General features: G+C 40.1%; 1 protein-coding gene across 1 annotated transcript in view; it reads left to right on the forward strand.

Annotated features, from left to right (window-relative positions):
* LOC124134570 (receptor-type tyrosine-protein phosphatase kappa-like) overlaps positions 1–25963 on the forward strand; it is a 116798-nt gene that overhangs the window by 78369 nt on the left and 12466 nt on the right. The window contains exons 4-10 of the mRNA XM_046499471.2: positions 798–834; positions 3244–3341; positions 5403–5534; positions 7169–7320; positions 16035–16170; positions 17677–17826; positions 18861–18960. Coding sequence (XP_046355427.2) covers positions 798–834; positions 3244–3341; positions 5403–5534; positions 7169–7320; positions 16035–16170; positions 17677–17826; positions 18861–18960 — 805 coding nt within the window. The remainder of the gene's footprint in view (positions 1–797; positions 835–3243; positions 3342–5402; positions 5535–7168; positions 7321–16034; positions 16171–17676; positions 17827–18860; positions 18961–25963) is intronic.

The following is a 25963-nucleotide window of genomic DNA, read 5'->3' on the forward strand; positions in this document are numbered from 1 at the left end:
TCTTCACATTGTCCTCCAACACAGTACACTTGAAGACAGCCTCCGTGGTCTAGTGGTAGAGCGTCCGCCCTGAAAATGAAAGGTCTGGGGGTCCGATCCCCGGCCCTGTCATACCAAAAGATATTAAAAGATGGTACTCATTGTTACCCTGCCTGGCGCTCAGCATTAAGGGGCTAAACAAGGACTGGTTGGCTCGGTGTCAGTACACTGTGTCTGAGTGGGGTATTCATGTTAAACTGCATTGTATCTTAGTGGGCTAGCACTATAAATCGGCATCAGTCTGGACTAGTGCAAGCAGCCACACACATGTGCATGCACGTCGCTTAAAAGTGCAATGAGCTTGGACGCAACATTAAACCCCATTTCACCTCACCAGTACACTTGAATGACATGTACCGTATTTGACCAAATAAGCGCCCAGGGCGCGTAAAATAAAGACAGAAGGGGTGGGCGCTTATTGGGACCATTTCAGAGTCAAATTGGCGTAAATTCATCAGTAAGCCTATCGATATTCTTCTGTTGCTGGGGGGCTAGAGATTAACTGTTACTTACGTTTTACTGGTGAACATCTCCTCATTAACCAACTACAAAAGATTCTTGACTGTATGTAAAAAACAGGTGAGTAAATCTTACATCTGGGAAAAGGGGGGGGGGGGGGGGGCGGGGGCGCTTATTGGGTCTAATACAGTATTGCACTGCACTGTGTCAGAACTTGTCAGATTGTGGCAAGAAAACACAAAAAATGTAAATTAGTGGTCTTTGAGAAGCCCTCCTAACACTGCCCTTCTTGCCTCCAGGGCTATTACCTGACGAAGGAGTACATCGCTGCTCAAGGTAGGTTGACTGGTCCTGATGGAGACATTGTACTGTAGCAATTCATCCTTGATGGATGTGGGTAAAGAGACTCCTAAAGAGCAACATAAACACTCACATTGTTAGACAGACATGTTGAGAGACAGTGATATATTCAGTTAAACCTAGCAATATATACCAGTACATGATATATGAATAAAACTTCATTTGTGTATGTAACACACACAAAAAACTGCCCCCTAAAATAAGAAGGAAAAAAAAAGAATCAAAATTCAAATATCACATGCTAGAACCTTTGGCAAAATAAGAAGGCAACACTCCTGTTAACCTTTTCAGTTGTCTTCCTGCGTCATGGTATAAAACAGTGTTTTTCCAGTGTTTTTTCTGCTTTAGATTCCCTTCCTACCACACCTTTTTCAGATGCCACAGGTGCATTCTTCATGCAACATAAAACATCTTGGCTCCTTCTTAGAGGGGCGGTCGGGTAGCCTAGTGGTTAAAGTGTTCGCTCGTCACGCCGAAGACCCGGGTTCGACATGGGTACAATGTGTGAAGCCCATTTCTGGTGTCCACAGCTGTGATATTGCTGTAATATTGCTAAAAGCGGCGTTAAAACTATACTCACTCACTCCTTCTTAGAAGGAATAAATAAAGTAATGGACATTTAAAGAAAACATCTTTGGTCACATAATTTTAACATTTTCATTTTCAAAAAGCATCCTCATAACCTTTTGCATGATAATTCAAATCACCAAATATTTTGGAATGTGATGAATATTTTGAAATGTTATGTGGTATTAATTGCATCCTGATTGAAAATCAGAATTTATAGGTTGGCAGTCTGTGACTTATCCACTAAAGACCAAAGTTCAAATATCAGGAATATATTGCGAGCTTCTATAATCTATATATAAATACTAATAGCTTCTGAAACTGATGTTAGCATTTATTTGTAGTCTGGACTAGTGAATGAACATTTGAATGTCATGTGTTGAAAATAGAGAATGGGATAAATATTGTCAAGAAAAGTCTTGCCATGTCTGTATGTACACTCTTCAAAAAAAGAAATGCACAGGTAGATTTTTAGTAAATTTATTGTACCTAATAAAGTTGATATATTTTATTTAATATCATAGATACAAAAAGGAAATTTTGGAGCTCGATAGTCACAGGTTGTCGTTGTTCAAAGGCATTGAAAACTGTTCATTGTCATGTCACATAAGGCCACAAGGCTGCGCTCAACTCAGTATCTCATGTGGCAGCAATCACAGCTCTGCATCTCTTCATCCTGAAGAATTCTGCACCATTCTGCTTGTATTGGGTTGGCCAGACATGGGAGTGTCTGTGGCGTTTTCTGACGTTGACATACCCGTCGATCGAGTTCATCCCAGAGGTGTTCGAGTGGGTTGCGGTCTGGAGATCTTGGCGGCCAGGGCAAGGCGTTGATGTTGGTATTATGAAGGTAGTCTATCATGACACAAGCTGTGTGCGGTGGAGCATTGTCCTGTTGAAACAGCTCCCTCTGGCAGTCAATGATTGGCAGAAGGTGAGGTTGAAGAAGTTGATTCATGCAGCAATTTGCTTTCAAATTTGTGTTGTGGTGGACGTTGAAGTGGCATGCAACAGAAGACTGTGATTCCCCTCTTTCAATATGTCCTATGGCGATATTCCGATCGACAGCGCTGAGTCTCGGCATTTACGAACTTGAAAAATGTTGACAATTGAATGACAAATTATTGGCTTATGCTTGCCTTTTTATAGCCACTACCACGAGTTATGAATACTTGTACGTGCATTTTGCTTTACTGTTTTCCTCCATGACATTTTTTAACAAGTGTGAAAACAATACCGTTTAAGACATTGCAAATCGACAATGGCTGTGTTATGACGCACCATTTGTCGAATATCAGGCCACCAACATTTTCCAATAACATATATCCAATTTATATATCAGATTTTTTGTGTAGCCAGCTTCAGTGAACTACATACTACCTGGGCATTTCTTTTCTTTTCTTTTTTAGAGTGTACTGAAAATAAAACTATTTTGTATGCATTTAGTGATAATCTACAATATTCATCTAAAATATTAAATCAGTATTTCACTTGAAAGAAATAACACTTTCAACTGATTGAAAAATATTGTTAAATGTGATTTTTTTAAAAGAAAGAATTTTGATTTTTCACTGCGCTGAATACATTTTTCTATAAATACCGGTATCTTTTTTTTCTCAATTCCAAATTTGAAAAATGGATACTTAATTATTTTTAATATGATAATTGAAAAATTAAATTTGATATAGGAGGGAGAAATGCAAGGGGAGAAACTATTACAACTAATTGTAACCAGACATTGTAACTGTAAGCTGATGAACAAATGCAGGGAATATGCTCTGTGTGGGAAATGATTGTGAAATGATTTGACTGTTTCAGGGCCCACAAGCAGAACTTTAGCAGCATTCTGGCACATGATCTGGCAGGAAGGGGTGCATTGTGTTGTCATGGCAACTGGACTTTTTGAAAATGCTGCTGTATGTTAATGATCTGGATTGATAATGAACATAATGCATATATTATTGGTGCTTAGGTCAAATTACAACTTTCAATGTTGATGAATGAGTTTAAAAATAGCTTTAAAGGGCAATTCATGCAACTTTGCAGATTTCAATACAAATTTGAAAAATGGAAATCGCGTAAAGCAGACAGTGAAAAAGTATAGGCTGAATTGTCACCAAATGAAAGAAATCTGCCACCCGGGGTGAATCCATTCCCAGTGTTTGTCGTGCTGCAAAATTTCAATGATCACACTTCACTGTCTGCTCATCCATTTAATTGCCGTGTCCACAACTTATGGCAAGAAGTAGAAACAGCATAGATGATGTCGTCTGTTGTCTACTAGGTATAACCCCCTGAAGGGCGTTCATGGCGTGAAAGAGGACCGAGGTGGTTTATGGGTATAAGTATAGAATCTGTTCGCTACCCAACAGTATCGTAAAAGCTAAATATAGCTCTAGAAAATAATTGCGTTTCGGAAAATGTGTGTGTACCTTTTCGATCCTTATGGTTGTGTTAGGGCTAGGGTAGGGGACTCTATCTATAGCCCTTGGACCCTTGAATAAAAATAGTGGTGAACATAGTTTTATAGCAGCTCCGGTTTATAGTACGAAAACAGGATGCATGCTTGAAGGGCTAATTACAAACATGAAGTTTTATGTTTATTATTCACATGAAAACATCAAAGGTTGTTTCACACTCAACAATGTATGAAATGTTGTAATGTCTGTAGGATAAACAGAAATAGCCACACCTTTAGATTTGCTCTTGACTGATGTTTGAGTTGCGACCGACCTACTCGGCATATCCGTGTAGTCGCTGAGCATTGTAAGATTACGATTACGGAGCGTGTGATTACAGAGCCTTCACTTGGATATTAAAAGTCTTCCTACGAATATTGTCAAATTTGTTCTCCCGGAAACTGACTTCATGTACAGTAAACTATGTTCATAACGAACACGCTTATAACAAACTGTCAGATATATAACAAAGTGTTTTGGGGTCTCGTCCATTTGCTGTTTATATGCTGTATAATGAACTACGGTAATACTGACCTATGGTAATACTGAACTACGGTAATACTGAACTCGATAATAATGAACTACGGTAATAATAAACTACTGTAATAATGAACTATGGTAATAATGAACTACGGTAATAATGAACTATGGTAATAATGGACTATGGTAATAATGAACTACGGTAATAATGAACTACGGTAATAATGAACTATGGTAATAATGAACTACGGTAATAATGAACTATGATAATAATAAACTACGGTAATAATGAACTGTGGTAATAATGAACTATGGTAATAATGAACTACGGTAATAATGAACTACAGTAATAATGAACTATGGTAATAATGAACTATGATAATAATAAACTACGGTAATAATGAACTGTGGTAATAATGAACTATGGTAATAATGAACTACGGTAATAATGAACTACGGTAATAATGAACTAGGGTAATAATGAACTACGGTAATAATGAACTATGGTAATAATGAACTACGGTAATAATGAACTACGGTAATAATGAACTAGGGTAATAATGAACTACGGTAATAATGAACTATGGTAATAATGAACTGTGGTAATAATGAACTACGGTAATAATGAACTAGGGTAATAATGAACTACGGTAATAATGAACTATGGTATTAATGAACTATGGTAATAATGAACTATGGTAATAATGAACTATGGTAATAATGAACTGTGGTAATAATGAACTACGGTAATAATGAACTAGGGTAATAATGAACTACGGTAATAATGAACTATGGTAATAATGAACTACTGTAATAATGAACTCCGGTGATAATGAACTCCCTTGAGTTCCCTTGAGTTCGTTATTACCATGGTTTATAGTATACAGAAATATTGATATTTGCCTCAAGATCGCATGAAATTTTTTCACTACATGTGACCTTGAATATATATTTTTTCTAGTTGTTCGTTGAGTAAATCTGTTAGTTCCTCAACTTCTTGTCACACTTAAAGCCATTATATATATGTGTCTTTCTCAGCAACAATGTGAGAAGTATTGGGATGTCTTCCTTGGAGTCAAGAAATATGTCCGTCATGGGGACATCCATATTTGGAACAAAGATGCTGTTTTCATGGCACAGCTCAACATCAGGACATTTCGGATACAGAAAGTAAGTTGCCTCATTTTGATATCAACAACACTGTGATCCAGAGGATGGATGCAGGTATACCCATCCCCTTCTTCAGACACCTTATTTGTCAACACGTGGTCCTGCACAGTCACAGGTCACAAATCAGGTGAAGTTAAGCAACGTCGGTCATTGAATGAATGAGTCCTTGAATGGGTGACCGCATTTCGGCAGCTTAGCTCATGAGAGTTTCTAGGCTTCGGTCCTGCCCCACACTGAAGCACATGTAACACATGTAGCGTCTCCTTGGGCAAGTGACTTTATTCTAAATGTGCCTCTGTTTACCTAGTAGTGGATGGGTATCCGGTATGATGGTTGTTAACCTTCTAGCTCATAACAGGCAGCTTAGGTTGTATACTTCCCAGGGAGCTGAGAGTGATTCTTGAGTGCTCACTGATCCAGTGACCGGGGTTATAATAGTGCTTTGAACATGGCCCTGAGTGGTGTGGAAATATGCGCAATATTAATAGCCTATTATATGTGTTAATCCCTGAAGGTCTGGGTGTCAGTGTCTGGTACCAGTGTGTGAAGCCTTGTCTTAGTGTCCTCTGCTTGATTTTTCTGTAAAGCTAAAAGCTAGGGCTGGAACAAGTCTGAATTTACTACCTGGGTACCCAAATGACTATTACCCTACCCTACCCGGCTACCCACTGTAGGTCTCAAGGATGTGGCTTGTGTGAGTGGTGGGTGTGGCTTGTGTGAGTGATATGTGGCTTGTGTGAGTGGTGGGTGTGGCCTGTGTGAATGGTGGGTGTGGCTTGTGTGAATGGTGAGTGTGGCTTGTGTGAATGGTGGTTGTGGCTTGTGTGAGTGGCAGATGTGGCTTGTGTGAGTGGTGGGTGTGGCTTTTGTGAGTGGTGGGTGTGGCTTGTGTGAGTGGTGGGTGTGGCCTGTGTGAGTGTGGCCTGTGTGAGTGGTGGTTGTGGCTTGTGTGAGTGGCGGGTGTGACCTGTTTGAGTGGTAGGTGTGGCCTGTGTGGCTTGTGTGAGTGGTGGGTGTGGCCTGTGTGAGTGGTGGGTGTGACCTGTGTTCATTTATCAGCGTTCATATTCCATACCATGATACAAATAAAGTATGTTATGAATTTTTCACACCAAGGTTTATGTATTATGGGCTCTTTTGGCCTCATCAGTACAATGAATAAAGATTGATTGACATGAGAAAACAGATTTAACATGTGGCTTTTATTACCCTGCATTGTATTGATGCATATGAAGGGAAATCCCACATTGCTAAAAATAGATTTATTGGAATCTGTCCCAAATCTTTGACTTGCAAAGCAATGTATGTTGAACTTTGTATTGTATTCTGTGTTCATGATAACAATTAAATGTGTTGACATAATATTTCTTCATCAGGAAAACATTAACCACACTGGCCATATATTGCAGAGGTTGAGCCTTCACTTATTTTAACAGGGGCGGTCGGGCAGCCTAATGGTTAAAGTGTTCGCTCGTCAAGCTGAAGACCCGGGTTCGATTCCCGACATGGGTACAATGTGTGAAACCCATTTCTGGTGTCCCCCGCCGTGATATTGCTGGAATATTGCTAAAAGCGGCGTAAAACCGTACTCACTCACTCACTTAATTTTAACACAATCAATTCTTGCCTTGCAGGAAGGTAGCTCAGAAGAGAGGGTGGTCAGGCATTTTGAAATGCTTGGTTTCCATGACAACGAATGTGCAGACCCGGGATTTATTTTGGATGTAAGACGACGAGTCAGCAGTTTTATGAGCACATCATCAGGACCAGTTCTTGTACATTGCAGGTAAGCTGCTCTTGGTTTAATGGACAAACGTTCTACAGGAGAACACCAAACTGCAATAGCGTTCCCCCTCTGATAAGCACTCTCATTGCATCAGCACACCCGCCCTTGGGCATCTGAAGCTGATCTGGGGCCTTGGTGAGAGGCTCTTGACTATAAGCTGAGATCTTCTAATTTATCACCAGGTTTATAGATTCTTTTAACCCAAACCTAGGGTCAAAAGATAAAACTGGATCTTTAGTAAAACTCTTTTTAAAAGGCGTCTCATGAAAAGAGTTGTTGGTGGGGTGAAATAAAGAAAAGAATAAGTTACACTTTTAAGTAAAGTCAAAGGGCTACTTACATTGGCCAATAACCTAGTTTGAAGTTTTTCATAACTGAAATTGGTTGGATTTTGTTCATGTAGCTGATCTACAAACCAAATAGCTAAGTGAAAGAGACAGACCATAATAATGATGATGATGATGATGATGATGATAATAATAAAAGCAACAAAACCCTATCCATGTTCAAAAGAATTAATCATTGACAACAAAGACCATAATTAGGGTTAGGGTTAAGGTTAGGATTAGGTTAGGTTAGGTTAGGTTAGGTTAGGTTAGGTTAGGTTAGGTTAGGTTAGGTTAGGTTAGGTTAGGTTAGGTTAGGTTAGGTTAGGTTAGGTATTAGGGTTAGTTTTATAAGGTCATCAAAAAACGTGAACTTCTTGGTCTTATTCCTTTGTTTTGATTCCACCACTTGCATGTAAAAACAGATCCACACAGGAGGGGAGCACAAGGATTGATTAACATTGTTTTCTAAAGCACTGTGAATTAGAGGGGCTGTTGGGTAGCCTAGTGGTTAAAGCTTTGGCTCGTCATGCTGAAGACCTGGCTTCGATTCCCCACATGGGTACAATGTGTGAAGCCCATTTTCCGGTGTCCCCCGCCATGATATTGCTGGAATATTGCGAAAGGTGGCGTAAAACCATACTCACACACTCTATGAATTAGAGGATATTAAAGCAGTTACGATCATCCCAGGATTAGGGATTATCTTCCCTCCAATCAATGACAGACTGCCTGTATACACTCATGAGCACCAGACACTGTGTAATCAAATGAGTTATTCTACTTGTTCCCAATATTTATGCGTAAAGCAAGAAATTGCTAATAAATGGGATGAAGTTCCCACAGCTGAAACTGTCTAATGTTGTCAGACATCATGAATTATTGAGTCATAGCTATATCTATATACATCTTGACATCTACATCACCGTACTAGTCTCTATTATGTATAGAATTAATGGAGCTAGCAACAGTAGCAAAAATACACTTTCACTTAGTAATACATCTTTGTAAATACTGCAGGAGTGTTAAACAATGGATGACAGTACTCGCATGAATTTGAACATACCAGGGTAGTAGTTAAATATGCTGCTAAAATCTATTTTTTATAATTATTGACACTGACAATATTTGTGTTGTCTCCAGTGATGGGTTGCCCTTTCTTGTGTCCTTGATACGATCATCTTTTTGTATTGCCAACACACTTATAATGAACTGACAGATATAACAAATTCATTTTTCTGGTCCCAGCCATTTGCTGTATAAATGTTGTATATGTGCTTATAATGAACTATAGTTATAACAAACTATGATTAGTTCTCCTTTTGTGTTTTGTTATAAGCAAGGGGGCACGGGTGGCCCAGTTGTCTAAGGTGCGGCGATTTGCTGTGCAGAGTTGCATCCCTTGGACACGCCAGAAACCTATGATTGTGGGCTTGAATCCCGGTACGCCCTGATTATGTTTCTAGGTTTGTCAGCACCATACGTGTGCTCGTGGGTTTCACCGAAGTGGTTAAAAGTCTGAGGCCTGCATCACTTTGGGCTTTCCTCCCATGTTAATCTGACACGCCGTGATAAAACTGGAATACTGTTAAAAGTGGTGTCAAACCCAGCTCACTCACTCACTCTGGTGTGCCAAAGGGACGCAACTCTGCACAGCGAATTGCCGCGCCTTAGACGACTGGGCCACCTGTGCCCCCGACACGACTGTGAATATGTGTAAACACTGTTGATCCCAAGGCTGAATAACATTGTTTTCAGTGGCGTCTGCTTCATCGGATAATCAGGCCTTGTCATGCTCTGGGGTTTTATATTTAGGTTTATAGCTAAAATGGATGCTAAAAGAATCCTTCAACCGCCTGCATGTTATCAGAAATGAATGGGTGACAGTAACTTCATAATGCCCTCATATTGCCTGATGACAGGCAATTACCACGCCCGTTGTTAGGTTATGCCATAGGATAGGGATAGGTGACGTCACTTTCAATAGTGACGTCATCTGGTTGTTCTATGACGTTTCCATATTTGTAAAAGTGTGTCAGTGACATTCGTGTTCATTGCAGTAAATGTTTCGAAACTGATATTGTTGTTCCTATTATTTCATAACAAATTCTATTCTTTTTAGCTACAATAACGGTAACGCTATTTTTCAGGGCATTATCATTTGCAGAAGCCCTCGGTCTTTTCAACTGTCCTCCTTCATTGGGCAGTTAATGGAAGACCAAGGGATTCTGCAAATGACAATGCCCTGAAAAATACCGTTCCCCTTATATTACATTGCACTGTTAATAACATCAGTCATCAAATATGATATTAAATGAATACTGACCCACCACACAAAATTTCAAATTCAAGTCATGTTCTTGGTCCAGCATTTGAGACGGACATATTTCGTCATCAGTTTTGTGTTCATTTTGGATGCCAAAGAACCTTGATAACATCACCAGCTTGTGTTCATGTATTCTCCAATTATTCAACTCTCGTTCCTCGTACTGCCATATTGACTAAATCATTAACAATCAGTTTCTGAGGCTGAGTATCATAATGAGCTGCCTGTGTTTGTGGAAACTCCCCATCGCTATCGTCAGAATCACTCTGTACTTGTGGATTATGGAGAGGAAAAGTTTGGCTCTATCTTTTTTCACACATAATGGATCTGACATGGATTTATTTAAGGATTGACTGTGTATTTTTTTCAGTTCATTGAGGTATGAATCGAAAAACCGATGTGCAATCTGTATGAATCCGCGTAGCTATTCAGAAAAGTGGGGTCTGTTTCGGATCAAAAGTTAACGTCAAGTACTTGATGTATGCACAAAAATCTGCAAAGTAGTTTGTCTTTTGTAAATTGTATCCCCTAATAAGTTACTTATGATGTTGAATATGTTCCCTTTTTTCACTGAATATACACAATCACCTACTTTCATACGTATACGTGGTAAGAATCTCCACAAACAAGGGGACACAGGAGGCCCTTTTATCTAAGGCACTGCAATCAGCTGTGCAGAGTTGCATCCCTTGCACACAGCAGAATCTATGATCGTGGGTTCGTATCCCGGTTCACCCCGATTATGTTTCTAGGTTTGTCAGCATCGTACCCATGCTCGTGGATTTCACCGAAGTGGTAAACATCTGAGACCTCCATCACTTTGGGCTTTCTTCCCACAGTAAGCTGACATGCCATTATATAACTGAGTACTGTTAAAAGCAGAATTAAACCCAGCTCACTCACTCACTTACTCACTCCGAAAGGGAGCCCGCCTCCGTGGTCTAGTGGTAGAGCGTCTGCCCGGAGAGCGGAAGGTCCGGGGTTCGATCCCCGACCGCGTCATACCAAAAGACGTTAAAAGATGGTACTTGTTGATACCCTGTCTGGCGCTCGGCATTAAGGGGCTGAAACAAGGACTGGTCGCCTCGGAGTCAGTATACTGTGTCTGAGTGGGGTATTCATGTTAACCTGCGGCATGGTATCTCAGTGGGCTAGCACTATAAATCGGCATCAGTCCAGACTAGTACAAGCAGCCACACACACACACATACATGCACGTCGCTATATAAGTGCAATAATCTTTGACGCGCCGTTAAAACCCCATTTCACCTCACCTCACTCCAAAAGGGTGTGTACACCACTCTGCCCCCTATCTTGAGGTTATGGTTCTTGGTCTGTAAGGACTAAACCTATGTTCATGGCTTTCATTAATGTTGTAAATATGTCCTTCTATTACCTCGTCATGATTTGGTCTTAACAGATATGCTTCATGCCAAGTTCATTTATATGAATGTATGTCCACTGAAGCTCACGTTTGATTTGCTAACATGACAAAATGCTGAAAAGTGATTAGGAACAAAAATGGTTGATATATTTGTCTTCAGAGTTATCGTAAATCATTAATTTATGGCAAGCCAAAGAATAGCATCAGCTTCTGTACTGTTTGTGATTGAGCAAACGGGGGCCTGCCTATGTAGGAACATTCTGTTTGCTGGTATGACATTGGCTTCACTCTGTGATGATATTAATCTCAGATAATTCATTATATTATGATAATTTGTGTAACTATTTTGGATGACAGTTTCCCTTGTTCCAAAACAATGTCACTGTGATGATGAATACCTTGTTGAGGTATTTCAAACCCAGGATACTATAGCGAGTGAGATTGTTTAAGAGTTAGTGAGTGAGTGAGCTGGGTTTGACACCACTTTTAACAGTATTCCAGTTATATCACGGTGTGTCAGATTAACATGGGAGGAATGCTTGAAGTGATGCAGGTCTCACACGTTTACCACTTTGGTGAAACCCACAAGCACGGGTACGATGCTGACAATCGTAGAAATATGATCTGGGTGAACTAAGACTCGAACCCACAATCTTAGGTTCACACCGTGGCCAAGGTACAACCCTGCACAGGAAATTGCAGCGCCTAGACATCTGGGCCATCCATGCCCCCGATTGTTTAAGACTCTTTTCTAAGATTATTTCAGCCTTGTCAGGTCAGTTGTATCTGGGAGATGTTCCCAGTTTTGTAAAACCCACGAGCAAACTATTGAATGTGAACAATGAGCTACAGTAGCCACTGATCCATGATGGAGTGGACCGCCTCCGTGGCCTAGTGGTAGAGCGTCCGCCCGGAGAGCGGAAGGTCCGGGGTTTGATCCCGGCTGCATCACACCAAAAGATGTTAAAAGGTGGTACTTGTTGTTACCCTGTCTGGCGCTCGACATTAGGGGGCTAAAACAAGGACTGGTCGGCTCGGAGTCAGTATACTGTGTCTGAGTGGGGTATTTATGTTAAACTGTGGCATGGTATCTCAGTGTGCTAGTACTATAAATCGGCATCAGTCCGGACTAGTACAAGCAGCCACACACACACACACACACACACACACACAAACACACACACACACACACGTGCATGCACGTCGCTTTATAAGTTCATTTATCTTGGACGCGACGTTAAACCCCATTTCACCTCACCAGAATGGAGCTACAGAATATACAAGTGATACAGTGATGAGCTTGCAGTGTTAGCCAGGGGGGTAGTTTGATTCCCAAATGACGTTCCTGTTTCCTCTCATCATCATGTCTATCAAGTGACTCTGTGTCAGCAACATCTCAGCCCCATGACCCAACACATATTTATAATAGGGACGTTTACATCAACAGAAACCTCTGAAAACTCCTTCAGTTGTAATTTTGTGTTCATCAATGTCAGATTGTGCATATAGCTTGTTGGCATTTTGAATTGTTATAAGAACTTCTTTAAATTAACTTTTCTCACAAATTGTGTTTGTTATCGTGTCACTTTTGAGCCGGAGGCACATGTTATTGCACATGTTATTTCAACACTTTTCATTCACAAAACTTGTGTAGGCTGAAGATTGGTGATTGTAAACTCTCACAGTACAGCATGTTTATCTCCCCAAAATTGGTTTTAAGATCAATGTCAATTTCATTATTAATTTGATGTTTCCTTCGTCAAAAAATATAGAAAGTTTAGAATAAACAATTTTGAAGAGTTTTACGCTACTTCTGTAGGAGTTGAATGAAAGCCTTACGCAGTTTCATGTTTTCATAGTAAAGTTTGATCTATGGTAATGATTATTTTGAAAAAATTGAATAACATGGCCAAAGAAATTGTATATGATTAACCTACATTTTACATGATGAATAAGTTTGAGTGTTGAGTGTCTTGGAGTAGGTACAGTGCCTGCCGTTTCTTTTACCATGTGAATCAACTTAATACACTTCAAAAGGATGAACTGTTATCTTACAAAAATCCATTAGTTTCAAAGTGATGGTGAAATATTGTAGAAGCTATTTGTGGCAGGAGCAAACATAACTCATTTTGTTATTGATTGGTGTTTTCACAGAACGGGACTTGGGAGAGAGAAAGGTCTCGTTGCGGACGTGTCACTTGTAACAATCTCCTGGAATCTTTCCTGCATCTTTTTCACGAATCAATATTTTTCCTTCTCACAAACTCGGGAAACCTAATCACCAATCAATATATCTCTGATCATTGCTCTGGATAATTATCCATCATTTTCTTGTACGTTTGTGTTTTTTGGGAGGGAAATTAAATTATTTGGGATTGAATTTTTCGTTTGTGTTGATTCAATGGCTCTGGGTTTTTTCTTGATATTAAATCTAGAGACAATCTTAAATGAAAAAACTTTAGCATATCAGACGTTGTACAATGCATTTTCAAGGGAAAATTATGTATTTCAACCAAAGAATGTTTAGTTTCATAACAACAACTTGGTCATAAATGCTCTTCAGCAATTTTAGTAAAGAACACATATAATAATCATAATTCAAACTAGGTGCTTTGTGGTAGATGATTATGGTATAACTGATCCCTGTTGAGGTCAAATATATAAGGTTTGACATATTTCTTGCTTGGTTTATGAAACTACTGACCACAAAAATCAAATCTTCAGAAAAAAATATATAATCAGACTGACAAGGGTTTCTTTTTATACCGCATATGTAAAAGATCGGTTTCGCAATAACTATAGTCCAAGGGAATTTTATATGACTAAAACAGAAATTATTTCAATGATAGATTGTCATCATCTTTTAATTTTGTATCACCTCACCATTCCAAATTAAACTTCTTTTGTCCTACTGACAAGATTTTCTGCTATAAAACGTTGCTGGTGACTCTTCTCTGAAGCGCTGATGTTGATGTTGATGTTGATGTTGATGATGATGTTGTTGTTGCAGGTGTGGAGGTGACAGGACAGCAGTGTTCATTGCTGTTGACTGCTCTCTGAAGCGCTGATGTTGATGTCAATGTTGATGTTGTTGTTGCAGGTGTGGAGGTGGCAGGACAGCAGTGTTTTTTGCTGTTGACTGCTCCCTGAAGCGCTGATGTTGATGTTGATGATGATGTTGTTGTTGCAGGTGTGGAGGTGGCAGGACAGCAGTGTTTTTTGCTGTTGACTGCTCTCTGAAGCGCTGATGTTGATGTTGCTGTTGCTGTTGCAGGTGTGGAGGTGGCAGGACAGCAGTGTTCATTGCTGTTGACTGCTCTCTGAAGCGCTGATGTTGATGTTGATGTTGCAGGTGTGGAGGTGGCAGGACAGCAGTGTTCATTGCTGTTGACTATTCTCTGAAGCGCTGATGTTGATGTTGATGTTGCTGTTGCAGGTGTGGAGGTGGCAGGACAGCAGTGTTTATTGCTGTTGACTGCTCTCTGAAGCGCTGATGTTGATGTTGATGTTGATGTTGCAGGTGTGGAGGTGGCAGGACAGCAGTGTTCATTGGTGTTGACTACTCTCTGAAGCGCTGATGTTGATGTTGATGTTGCTGTTACAGGTGTGGAGGTGGCAGGACAGCAGTGTTCATTGCTGTTGACTATTCTCTGAAGTGCTGATGTTGATGTTGATGTTGCAGGTGTGGAGGTGACAGGACAGCAGTGTTCATTGCTGTTGACTATTCTCTGAAGCGCTGATGTTGATGTTGATGTTGCAGGTGTGGAGGTGGCAGGACAGCAGTGTTCATTGCTGTTGACTATTCTCTGAAGCGCTGATGTTGATGTTGATGTTGCTGTTGCAGGTGTGGAGGTGGCAGGACAGCAGTGTTTATTGCTGTTGACTGCTCTCTGAAGCGCTGATGTTGATGTTGATGTTGATGTTGCAGGTGTGGAGGTGGCAGGACAGCAGTGTTCATTGGTGTTGACTACTCTCTGAAGCGCTGATGTTGATGTTGATGTTGCTGTTACAGGTGTGGAGGTGGCAGGACAGCAGTGTTCATTGCTGTTGACTATTCTCTGAAGTGCTGATGTTGATGTTGATGTTGCAGGTGTGGAGGTGACAGGACAGCAGTGTTCATTGCTGTTGACTATTCTCTGAAGCGCTGATGTTGATGTTGATGTTGCAGGTGTGGAGTCGGCAGGACAGCAGTGTTCATTGCTGTTGACTGCTCTCTGAAGCGCTGATGTTGATGTTGATGTTGATGTTGATGTTGCAGGTGCAGAGGTGAAAGGACAGCAGTGTTCATTGCTGTTGACTGCTCTCTGAAGCGCTGATGTAGATGTTGATGTTGCTGTTGCAGGTGTGGAGGTGACAGGACAGCAGTGTTTATTGCTGTTGACTGCTCCCTGAAGCGCTGATGTTGATGTTGATGATGCTGTTGCAGGTGTGGAGGTGACAGGACAGCAGTGTTCATTGCTGTTGACTATTCTCTGAAGCGCTGATGTTGATGATGATGTTGCTGTTGCAGGTGTGGAGGTGGCAGGACAGCAGTGTTCATTGATGTTGACTGCTCTCTGAAGCGTTGATGTTGCTGTTGCTGTTGCAGGTGTGGAGGTGACAGGACAGCAGTGTTCATTGCTGTTGACTATTCTCTGAAGCGCTGATGTTAATGTTGATGTTGCTGTTGTTGTTGCAGGTGTGGAGGTGGCAGGACAGCAGTGTTCATTGCTGTTGACTACTGTCTGAAGCAGATCGAGGCTGAGGAGAGAGTAGACATCTACAGCTGTGTGCTGCACCTACGGCGCTTCCGCAAAAATATGGTCAGGACACTGGTAAGCTTGTGGACTATGAGCACAGTTTGAGGTAGCTTTCTATATAGTCACAAGGACCAGCTGAGTTTGCCAAGACACTGACATAGGCATCTATCAACCCCAACACAAATACAAGCTCTGTTTGAACTTCCATGGCAGTTAACTTGTTCTGAAAGGGATAACGAAAGATCCAGAGGATTCTGTTTTGTTGAAGCTGATATATGTCAGACAGGAGATCTCTCTTGAAATGTGCTTGTATATACTAGTATTCGAAAGGTGCCACAGACCATAGCAGTTTAAGAAATTGGTCATTCTAAGGGAAGGTGTTAAATGTTTTGAGATGTAACCCTTGATTGTCAGTTCTTTTGAATGCACAATGCCATAGAAAGTGGTCAAATGTAACTGGCCAATTGTGTGCTGGCTATTAGGTGCCTCACGCTGGCAGTGTGGGTTCAAGCACTCGGTGGTACTCAACCCCCCAAAAAGTACGAGAATCTGTACTTTACTAAGAAAGTATTATCCCAAATACTGTAAATCTTGAAATTAATGCAAGTGTGAATTAAATGCGAAAAATGCGATTGGTCTTTGCTCGCATTATTTAACATTGCATTTATAGCAACAATAAGACATTTTGGATAGCAGAAATACCGACTTAGACATACGCTGAAAACAAACAACTATGTATTCCACATCACAGTTTATTGAGCAGCACTTGTAACAAGTATATAAACAATATCATTCAAACACTAATTACATCCTGCTTCACATTACTGCTTCAAAGGCCGACACCAGCCGGGGCACATGTATTGTTTCAGCGGAAGTACTCTACTCAGCGCTAATAAGCGGTGCTATTTGGTGTGTGATTGGATTGATGTAAGGTTGGTATCAGGTGAGGATTCTCCTGTAAACCTGACAGAGGACATTTTCTTTAGATATAAATCCACTAATGCTTGAGAGGAGGGGGATGTCGCATTCATATTGAGGCGCATTTTGGGCTAGGGGCCAACGGACTCATTCTTTTGGAGATGCATTAATTTCACGATTTACAGTACAACATTTGTTACATGTTAGTTCTTTTGTTGCTATGGTTACTCCCAGTTGATGTGTATTTTGGAAGTCCAGTACCTTGATCTTATCATCCATTCTTATGAATGTTGTAAAACATGTTCATTCAATAGATTGCGAAACAGCATTCAGTATCACCTCAGTATCTACAGACTGGACAGACAGCTACCTATGTCGGAGACTGATATGATCTGGATATGTTCTTTACAGGGCCAGTACTGCCTCATCTACGACACTGTGGCCATGTACTTACAGACTGGCTGGACAGTGTGCCCAGCTACGCTCCTGCCAGCTACCTATGTCGGAGACTGATATGATCTGGTTATGTTCTTTACAGGGCCAGTACCGCCTCATCTACGACACTATGGCCATGTACTTACAGACTGACTGGACAGTGTGCCCTGCTACACTCCTGCCAGCTACCTATGTCGGAGACTGATATGATCTGGTTATGTTTTACAGGGCCAGTACCGCCTCATCTACGACACTATGGCCATGTACTTACAGACTGGCTGGACTGTGTGCCCAGCTACACTCCTGCCAGCCACGTATCTCAGGTACTACAGCAAGAATGCTGAACCCAAACAACAGAAGCTGGACAGAGAGTTCCAGGTACAGGACTGTTGACATCATCACTGCGCATCAAAAGATGCCTAATCTAGAGTCTTTCTTTGCTCAGTATGAATATCTTCTGACCAGTGCATTAATTCTTTTATGAACGTTCAGTACTCGATTACATGACAGTGTTATTCCGTCTATGTTAAACTGTCATTGTGAAGGTAGTGTTTCTTATAATGGCAGTCTTCAGTCATTGATAAAAAGGTTCATTATGGGAAATCATCAGAACAAATAATGGTATCCTGCTCTTCTTTCTGAAAGGGTGTATTGCCGATGTGACGTTAAACTTTAACTCACTCACTCTGAAGGAGTGACATGGGTGACTCAGTCATCTAAGGGGTGGCAATTCACTGTACAGAGTTATGTCCCTTGGGCAGAAACCTATAGTCATGGGTTCAAATCACTTTTACCCTGATTATGTTTCTAGGTTTGTCAGCACCATACCCGTGCTCGTGGGTTTCACCAAACCGGTTAATGTCTGTGACCTGTGTCACTTTTGGCTTTCCTCCCACATTAAACTGACACGCCATGATATAACTGGAACACTGTACAAATAGCGTTATAACAAACTCACTCATTATGAAGGGATTCATGACCACCAAAATAAGAGCCACAGAAAAGAGTTTATCAAATTTATGCAATGCTTTTGACACTTGGCATTATGGGGATGGTAAGAAAGGAAGTAAACTTGGGTTGTATGGGTCTCTTTCATGACATTCAGTGTGTATTACACCCGTGATGATCCGGGGTAGAAGAGGTCTTCAGGAACCCATGCTTGCCGTAAGAGGTGACTAACGAGATCAAGTGGTCAGGCTCGCTGACTTGGTTGATGCATGTCATCGATCCCAATTGTGTGGATCGATGCTCATGATACTAATCACTGGATTGTGTGGTCCAGACTCGATTATTTACAGACTGCCGTCATATGGCTGGAAAATTGCTGAGTGCGTTGTTAAAGAACAAATAAACAAACAAACTGTGTGTTAAAGTCCACAATATATAACAATTTCAAGTGATACAATTTACAGACATTACACACGGTTGTTCCTCGGCTGAGTATTGGGGACTGTGCCAGTGGACATCGTGTGGAGAACCGCAGTAAGAGCCGGGACATCATGATGCTGCCTCGTGAGTACCTTCAACCCATTCCACATCCTCTTTACCTGTAATCACAGGTGTTATTATCAGCTCTCTTTGATCTTCCAGTGCTGGTCTACAGTTTAATTGGAGCAGTATGTTCTAGGAATATGCATCACTAAGTTCTGCAAGCAATTGCTATTTAATCATGGAGAGATTTATTCAACCTGAACACGCATGTCTGTCAATTAAAACATCTTCCTTAGGCAAAGAGGTTAACTGACTATAAAAGTCTAGTTTCCACCCTTGCCGAACTAGGCTGGAATTCTGAAGTTACGTTTTGGCTGGACTAACGAGTCTATGCATAATCCAATCAAAATCGCATTGCGAATTAGATGTCCAGTTCGTAAACAACATGGACTTCAAAGTGCAGATTTTGATAGACTGCAGGATTTGCTAAGCATGTGTACCACCAACTGGGCTTTAAAAGGTATTTTGCCCCCCAAAAAATGTTTTTAATCAAGGTGCTCAAGTGATTTGATGCACATCTCAAGGTAAAACTCATGTTATTACAATATAGATCCTGATTATCGATCAAATCATCTTGACTGGGCACCACCATATTGTTTGAAACAAATGCAAGTGATATCAGAGGTGGAATCTGATTAGTCAATAGGACATAGGAGGGACATAGAATAGAGTGACACTGGGGGCACTACAATCGAGCCTGGAAATTCCAGCCTAGTTTGGCAAGGTTGGAAATTTGGCTTTTATGGCAAGTTAACGCCCTTGCCTTAGGTAGATGTCAATCACAGGGATGCTAACTCGTAATCATTTGAAAGGTACCTCATGCTTGTCGAGAGAGCTGACTTTAGTGGGGGATCAGCTTGTCAGGCTCTGGACCAGATTTTATTGTTCCTATGTCGTCTTGATTGTTGCTCATGCTTTCAGTCCCTAGTTTGTCTGGTCCAAACTCAGCTATTTAGGGCCATCATGACAATGATGGAATATTGCTACTTGCTATGTCAAACGACATTCACTGACTCATTTATTTACATGTATACAAGCAAAACCAAGACATTACTCAAATGTTTAGAATCCTGAGTTCCATTTTCTTTCATTAAAAGGCCAGTATGTCAACCGTTCTGAAGCTTTGTTTGTAAACATAAGTCTATTAGCCCCAAACTTACTCAGTTCTGCTCGCATTATTCCACGAGAGGAGTTTCTGCTTGTCGGCTTATCATGTGACCGGACTTTTCTCTTGTTTGTAAGCAAACACACTTATTCTGAAATAGGAACAGACGGACCCAAAGCAAGCCTTTCGCTGCGCTTTACATACTGTTTTGCATAATTATGTAGATATGCTACTGCAACAGTGACAGTTAGGTGCCTGACGATATATTTTATTCATCAAAGTGACCGTATCGTTAGCTCTCCGTAGGTCTTTGATGGCATCATGTGGAGCCGTACAACCAATATAAGCAGAGGATAAATACACAAAGGGAAATAACTTTCAGGATATTTCTCAATGAAAGTTAAACATTTCATGACATACATTTATCTACATGTGTAGATGAAACACATACTATATCTTGAGTGAGTGAGTGATTTGGGTTTAGCGCCACTTTTAACAGTATTCCAGTTATATCATGGCGTGTCAGCTTAATGTGGGAGGAAAGCCCGAAGTGATGCAGGTCTCAGACTTTTACCACTTCGGTGAAACTCACGAGCACGGGTATGGTGCTGACAAACCTAGAAACATAACCGGGATTCGAACCCACAATCATACGTTTCTGCAGTGCCCATGGGACGCAACTCAGCACAGCGAATCGCGGCGCCTTAGACGACTGGGCCACCCGTGCCCCCTACTATATCTTGAATGAACTGTGTAAGATGTGTGATGTGGCAGGGGGAATTATAAGGCAGGCGGCAAGGAACACTGGGAAGGAGAGTGATTCCATGGCTTCAAACGACCGAGGGTTGTATATTGTAATCACTGGCTTCTAACCCAAATAAGCTGGCAATTAGTATTATGTAACTCTTCCATATGAAAAAATCACGACTTTCTCTTCAATTTGCATGACATGAAAACATGACTGAAGCGAGATATTCTGCACAGCACTTGGGTCGTCTGCTTCGCTGTGCGGAGCTCTGTTGATTTAAAATGAGAATTGAATCGTGCATGAGCTAAAGGGGTGACGTCACACTATGAAATTATTTCATGCATGATTTAAAATACACACAGAACTCTCGACATACTGTCCCTATAAGAGAAGACTAAAATGAGGATTGGCGGGACACAATGGCGGGACACAATGGCGGGTAAAGCTATATTCTCAGATGGATGGGCACTTGAGTGTAATGAAAATCAAATTATGTCCTGTCTGTTAAGAAAAGTTTATTCTTACTGATACAATGGCGACATACAGACAGAGACTGAAGGAATGAGTGAGTGAGGGTGGTTTTGTGCTGCTCTTCGCAATATTTTACCACAAAGCTATCCAACTGCTCTGAAAGGTATCACTGATGCATCAACATGCTGCAATATTATTATCAATGATACATATTCTTTTATTAAATGTTTAATTATTTGGACATTGGAAAGCCTTCAAATTGACACTGATTTTGATTTTAGTCTATTATTCAGTCTGATCATGTTTTATATTGCATTATTATGACATGAACTGATGCCATTAAAAACTAATTTTGGTACAAGACACAGTTTATATTTTCTTCTGTTTTATATATATTTGAAAATATTTACACACTTTTATTCAGGAATAGTATAGTATAACTAAGAATTGTGGTACATATTTTGTGTTTTCATATTTTAGTGCTAATCAACTGTGCAATATGAATTTCCCTTGGGATGATAAAGTCAAGTCTTTTCTTATCTTATCTTATGTTGTGACTGGAGTGTATCGGTCAGTCCTAGACATACGCAGATCAGTGAATCATGGACCAGTGCTGGTGATGATAGAGTGTGTCTGATAATGGATATTTTTAACCTCTGAAAAAACACAACACAAGTGATCAGCAATCACCAGGGTCAGGTCAATATTTCCATTGGTACAATGCCATGTAACTTTAACACCTAGCACAAGACCTTTGTACAGTCTGCATAACATGCGAACATCCTGGTCTCATTGGGAAGTTAGTTCCATGGCAGCCCGTGGTATACCCTGGTGCACATTTCATCTGTGTACCAGTAATTGATCCTATTAGCCACATGTTCCTATCACTGAAAATTTTAAATGGAGGTATCTCAGCAGACAGATGCCAACATGCTGATCGTGTGGAAGTGTCTAATTCTAGCTGGGCGTTATTCATAATTTCTACAAATTTCTTTTGATATTAGGCAATTAATGTGACCCTAGTTGTTTCATTGACAATAACCGTCATGTAGCAAATGTTTTATTTGGGATAATACTTTCTTAGTAAAGTACAGATTTTAGTACTGTTTTGGTTGAGTCCCACCCAGGATTCGAACCCCCACTGCCAGAGTGAGGCACCTGATCACCTGCACTTAAAGTCAGCAATCTAATCCGCTCAGCCACCGAGGCTTCCGCAAAAATGAAAGTCTGGTAGTCTAGATAACATACTTTATGTACCCCTCTGACAAGTGTTATTGGCATGGCTTCCTTGGCCGACACACAAGGCCATTTAGAAAGTGGTTATCCGATATATAACATTTGTTACATTTGACCACTTTCAAAATGCATTATGTGTAAGTAACTGCTTGATTGTTGACTCTTTAGAAATAGGATTAACTTTCCTCAACCTTTAGAAATAGGGCTAACTTTCCTCAGCGTTTGGAAATAGGGCTAACTTTCATCAACCTTTAGAAGTAGGAGTAGCTTTCCTCCGCGTTTGGAAATAGGGCTTACTTTCATCAACCCTTAGAAGTAGGAGTAGCTTTCCTCAACCTTTAGAAATAGGGCTAACTTTCCTCAACCTTTAGAAATAGGGCCAACTTTCCTCAGCGTTTGGAAATAGGGCTTACTTTCCTCAGCGTTTGGAAATAGGAGTAGCTTTCCTCAACCTCTAGAACTAGAGATAGTACTTGAAGATCGGCCTCCGCCCTCAATGTTTTGCTGTACCTTCATGGGTTCAGTTATTTATTGTACACCTTTGGATGTCATGGTAACTACAACTTGAGTAAGGTTAAATCAACCAAAGATGTACAGATCTATATATGGCCTTGCTTCCACCTTGCACTGAGAAAAGGCCAGCGGTTTGTTTATTATTATACATTCTGCATAGTTAACAAATTCTGAAGTTAAACTTATGTATTTAATCATATCAAGTTAAAGTATTTTTTCAGTGCAGATGAATCAAAATATTGATAAAACTGTCAAAATAAGAAGTGTTATGTCGTAAAAACTTAAATCCACAAAACTAATTGCTGCATGGCCGAAGGACAAACATTGAATTCCATTAAAAAGTTTCCAAAGAGTTTTACCAATTCCATGTTTCATTGGGAAAGTAATCCTTTGCTACAAGTTAATCAACAAATGTCATGTCCATAGATTTAATTGGTTTATCAGCTTGAGAAGCCATATGATTTGGCCAAGTTTGTTTCTTGTGCAACCAGTGCACTTGGCTCTGTCCAAGGGCTTATGAGAGATTATAATACTGATAAGACTCAAAGCATCACGCAAAAGCCCAGAGATGTTGTATATGGCAGGCCCCTTGAGGTTTAGCTTCTAGGCATTCGTGATGAGATGTGGCATTGTTTGTCAGTTCATTTTCTATTAATTCTATGAGATGTCCCTGAATTTATTGATTTCTCAAATCAAATTGATTCTCTACTGAACAAACCTATGTTGGTGACCAGAGTGAATATGTTTTGATGTCCTTGTAGATAATTGGAAGTTTAATCCATGAGGAAGTTGTAAGTTAACCCAGTACACAGGGACAAAGATGCATTATTTGACCTTAGATGTGAAGGTAATGAGTTACTATGTTTGTACATTATTGTCCTGGACTAATTATAATTGTATTTACTTTTCTTGTTATTTAACACCGTCCTCAGCATTTCATTACTGCTTGACATCAGGATGGTCTGTAAATGTACTGACGTATTCGCTTAGATCATTGTGTTTTTCATCATAAACAAGAACATGAATTTTGTAACATTATTTATTGTTTCTGAATGTTTTGTGTAGATGCTGAAACATTGAGTGTAGGAACATAGGGCTTATTTTGTCTGTTATCAGGTGTTTGATGAATAATTAAAATATTCAAAACAGTCATGCAAAAACAATGGTTATCATTGTTAAAAATTCTCAGAATACTACCGCTATTACATCAGAAGTACTCCCTCCCACCTCCCCAATTATCTACATCTAGTTAGCAGGTATTGGATAGGACAGTTTCTTCCTGCCTTGCACTTGCGTGAGCTGTAGGCAACTATGTGCTACTATGGGTACAACTACTCATGCATAGTTGACAGTGAAGAGGACTCCTATGGAACATCGGAAGGTTTACTTATCATGTGATTATGGACAAGATACAGGATTATGTCAAAGATGTAATAGAGGTAGGATTCTAAGAATGATTTCAAATGATAACCATTTTTTTTATATTCAAACCATAAATGCAGATAATGATTACTAACCTTTGTTTCATGAATGAATATGCTTTCATGCTGAGTTTAGTAATATAAAAACTATGAGAATCCCTTTTAAGACCTAGGAGTACTCTTCTTTAAGTGGGAACCGTATCAGTGAGACTCATAAATGATGATTTCTGCCAAGAATGATGTACAAAAAGTAAATTCATCACAGATTTTTAACAAACTATATTATCATACCTACAAGTCAGAATGATGAGATCTGATTGGTTCACGTGATCTTCATAAAATATTATGTATCCCGCCTAGGAGGGAAATAAATTTCTCAGTGGGAGAATAAATCCCTTATACCCCACCATGGAGAAAACAGGCAGCACATGGATTTCTTTTCAGATACATCCCTTATACCCTAATTCGAAGCAAAAAACTACATGCTTCTTCTGATTCAGTGATAGTCACATGACATAGCAAGTTAATCTCAGCTGTATCAAATAGCTGTTTTCTCTCAATTTTGAAGAAATTGTTTTTATTCTTTTACAGTGTCATGTTCAGATATGTCAGTAAGATAAATTTGTTGTAGCAGGATCACAAGGGGTACATGGAGTTTTATGCGTCCCTGGTTAGGTTTTATTAAATCATGTACCCCTTGTGATCTTGCTACAACCTCAAGTATGTTAGTAGCACAGGAGTATTCCCTAGGTTAGTCACTTTTCATGTAATCTAGTTCTATGATATCGTCTACCAGGGGTAAATTATTTTTGGATAAGTGGTAAATGCTCTCGAAGAAATTGAATATAATGTATGATAAGTGCTTTCATCCTAAACCTGTTAACATGAATCCCATCACGCCTAGCCTGCATATTACAGTGTGTCATTAGTGAGTGAATATGCTTTTACCCACTTTTAGCAATATTCCAACAATATCACGGTGGGGGACATCAGAAATGGGCTTCAAACATTGACTCATGAATTGAACCGGAGTCTTTGGGATGACTTGTCTACCCCACTGCTCCGATACAGTAGAAAAGGAGAGATTACACGACAACAGCCTTCTTTTTTCATTTTTGTTCATAAAGACAGTTAAATTATATCATTTAGAATATAGATATGTATCTTAATCATGTTAATATGGATCCTAGAGGTAGTCAATGAGCAGCAATTTCACAAACGACTTGAGGCCCGTGAAGATCTGGGGTAGAATAGGTCTTCAGCAACCTGTGCTTACCGTAATAGTCGACAATGCTTGTCGTAAGAGGCAACTAACGGGATCGGGTGGTTAGGCTCGCTGACTTGGTTTTTTTGATGTCATCATATCAAAATTGCGTAGATCGATGCTTATGATGTCAATCACTGGATTGTGTGGTCCAGACTCGATTATTTACAGACAGCCGTCATATAGCTGGAATATTGCTGAGTGTGGCGTTTAACAACAAAACAAACAAACAAACAAACGACTTGTATACAAAAGCACTGGGAACT

This window comes from Haliotis rufescens, unplaced genomic scaffold, assembly GCF_023055435.1.
Source record: "Haliotis rufescens isolate VD_foot unplaced genomic scaffold, xgHalRufe1.0.p SCAF_112, whole genome shotgun sequence".
In the NCBI taxonomy this organism is placed as follows: domain Eukaryota; kingdom Metazoa; phylum Mollusca; class Gastropoda; order Lepetellida; family Haliotidae; genus Haliotis; species Haliotis rufescens.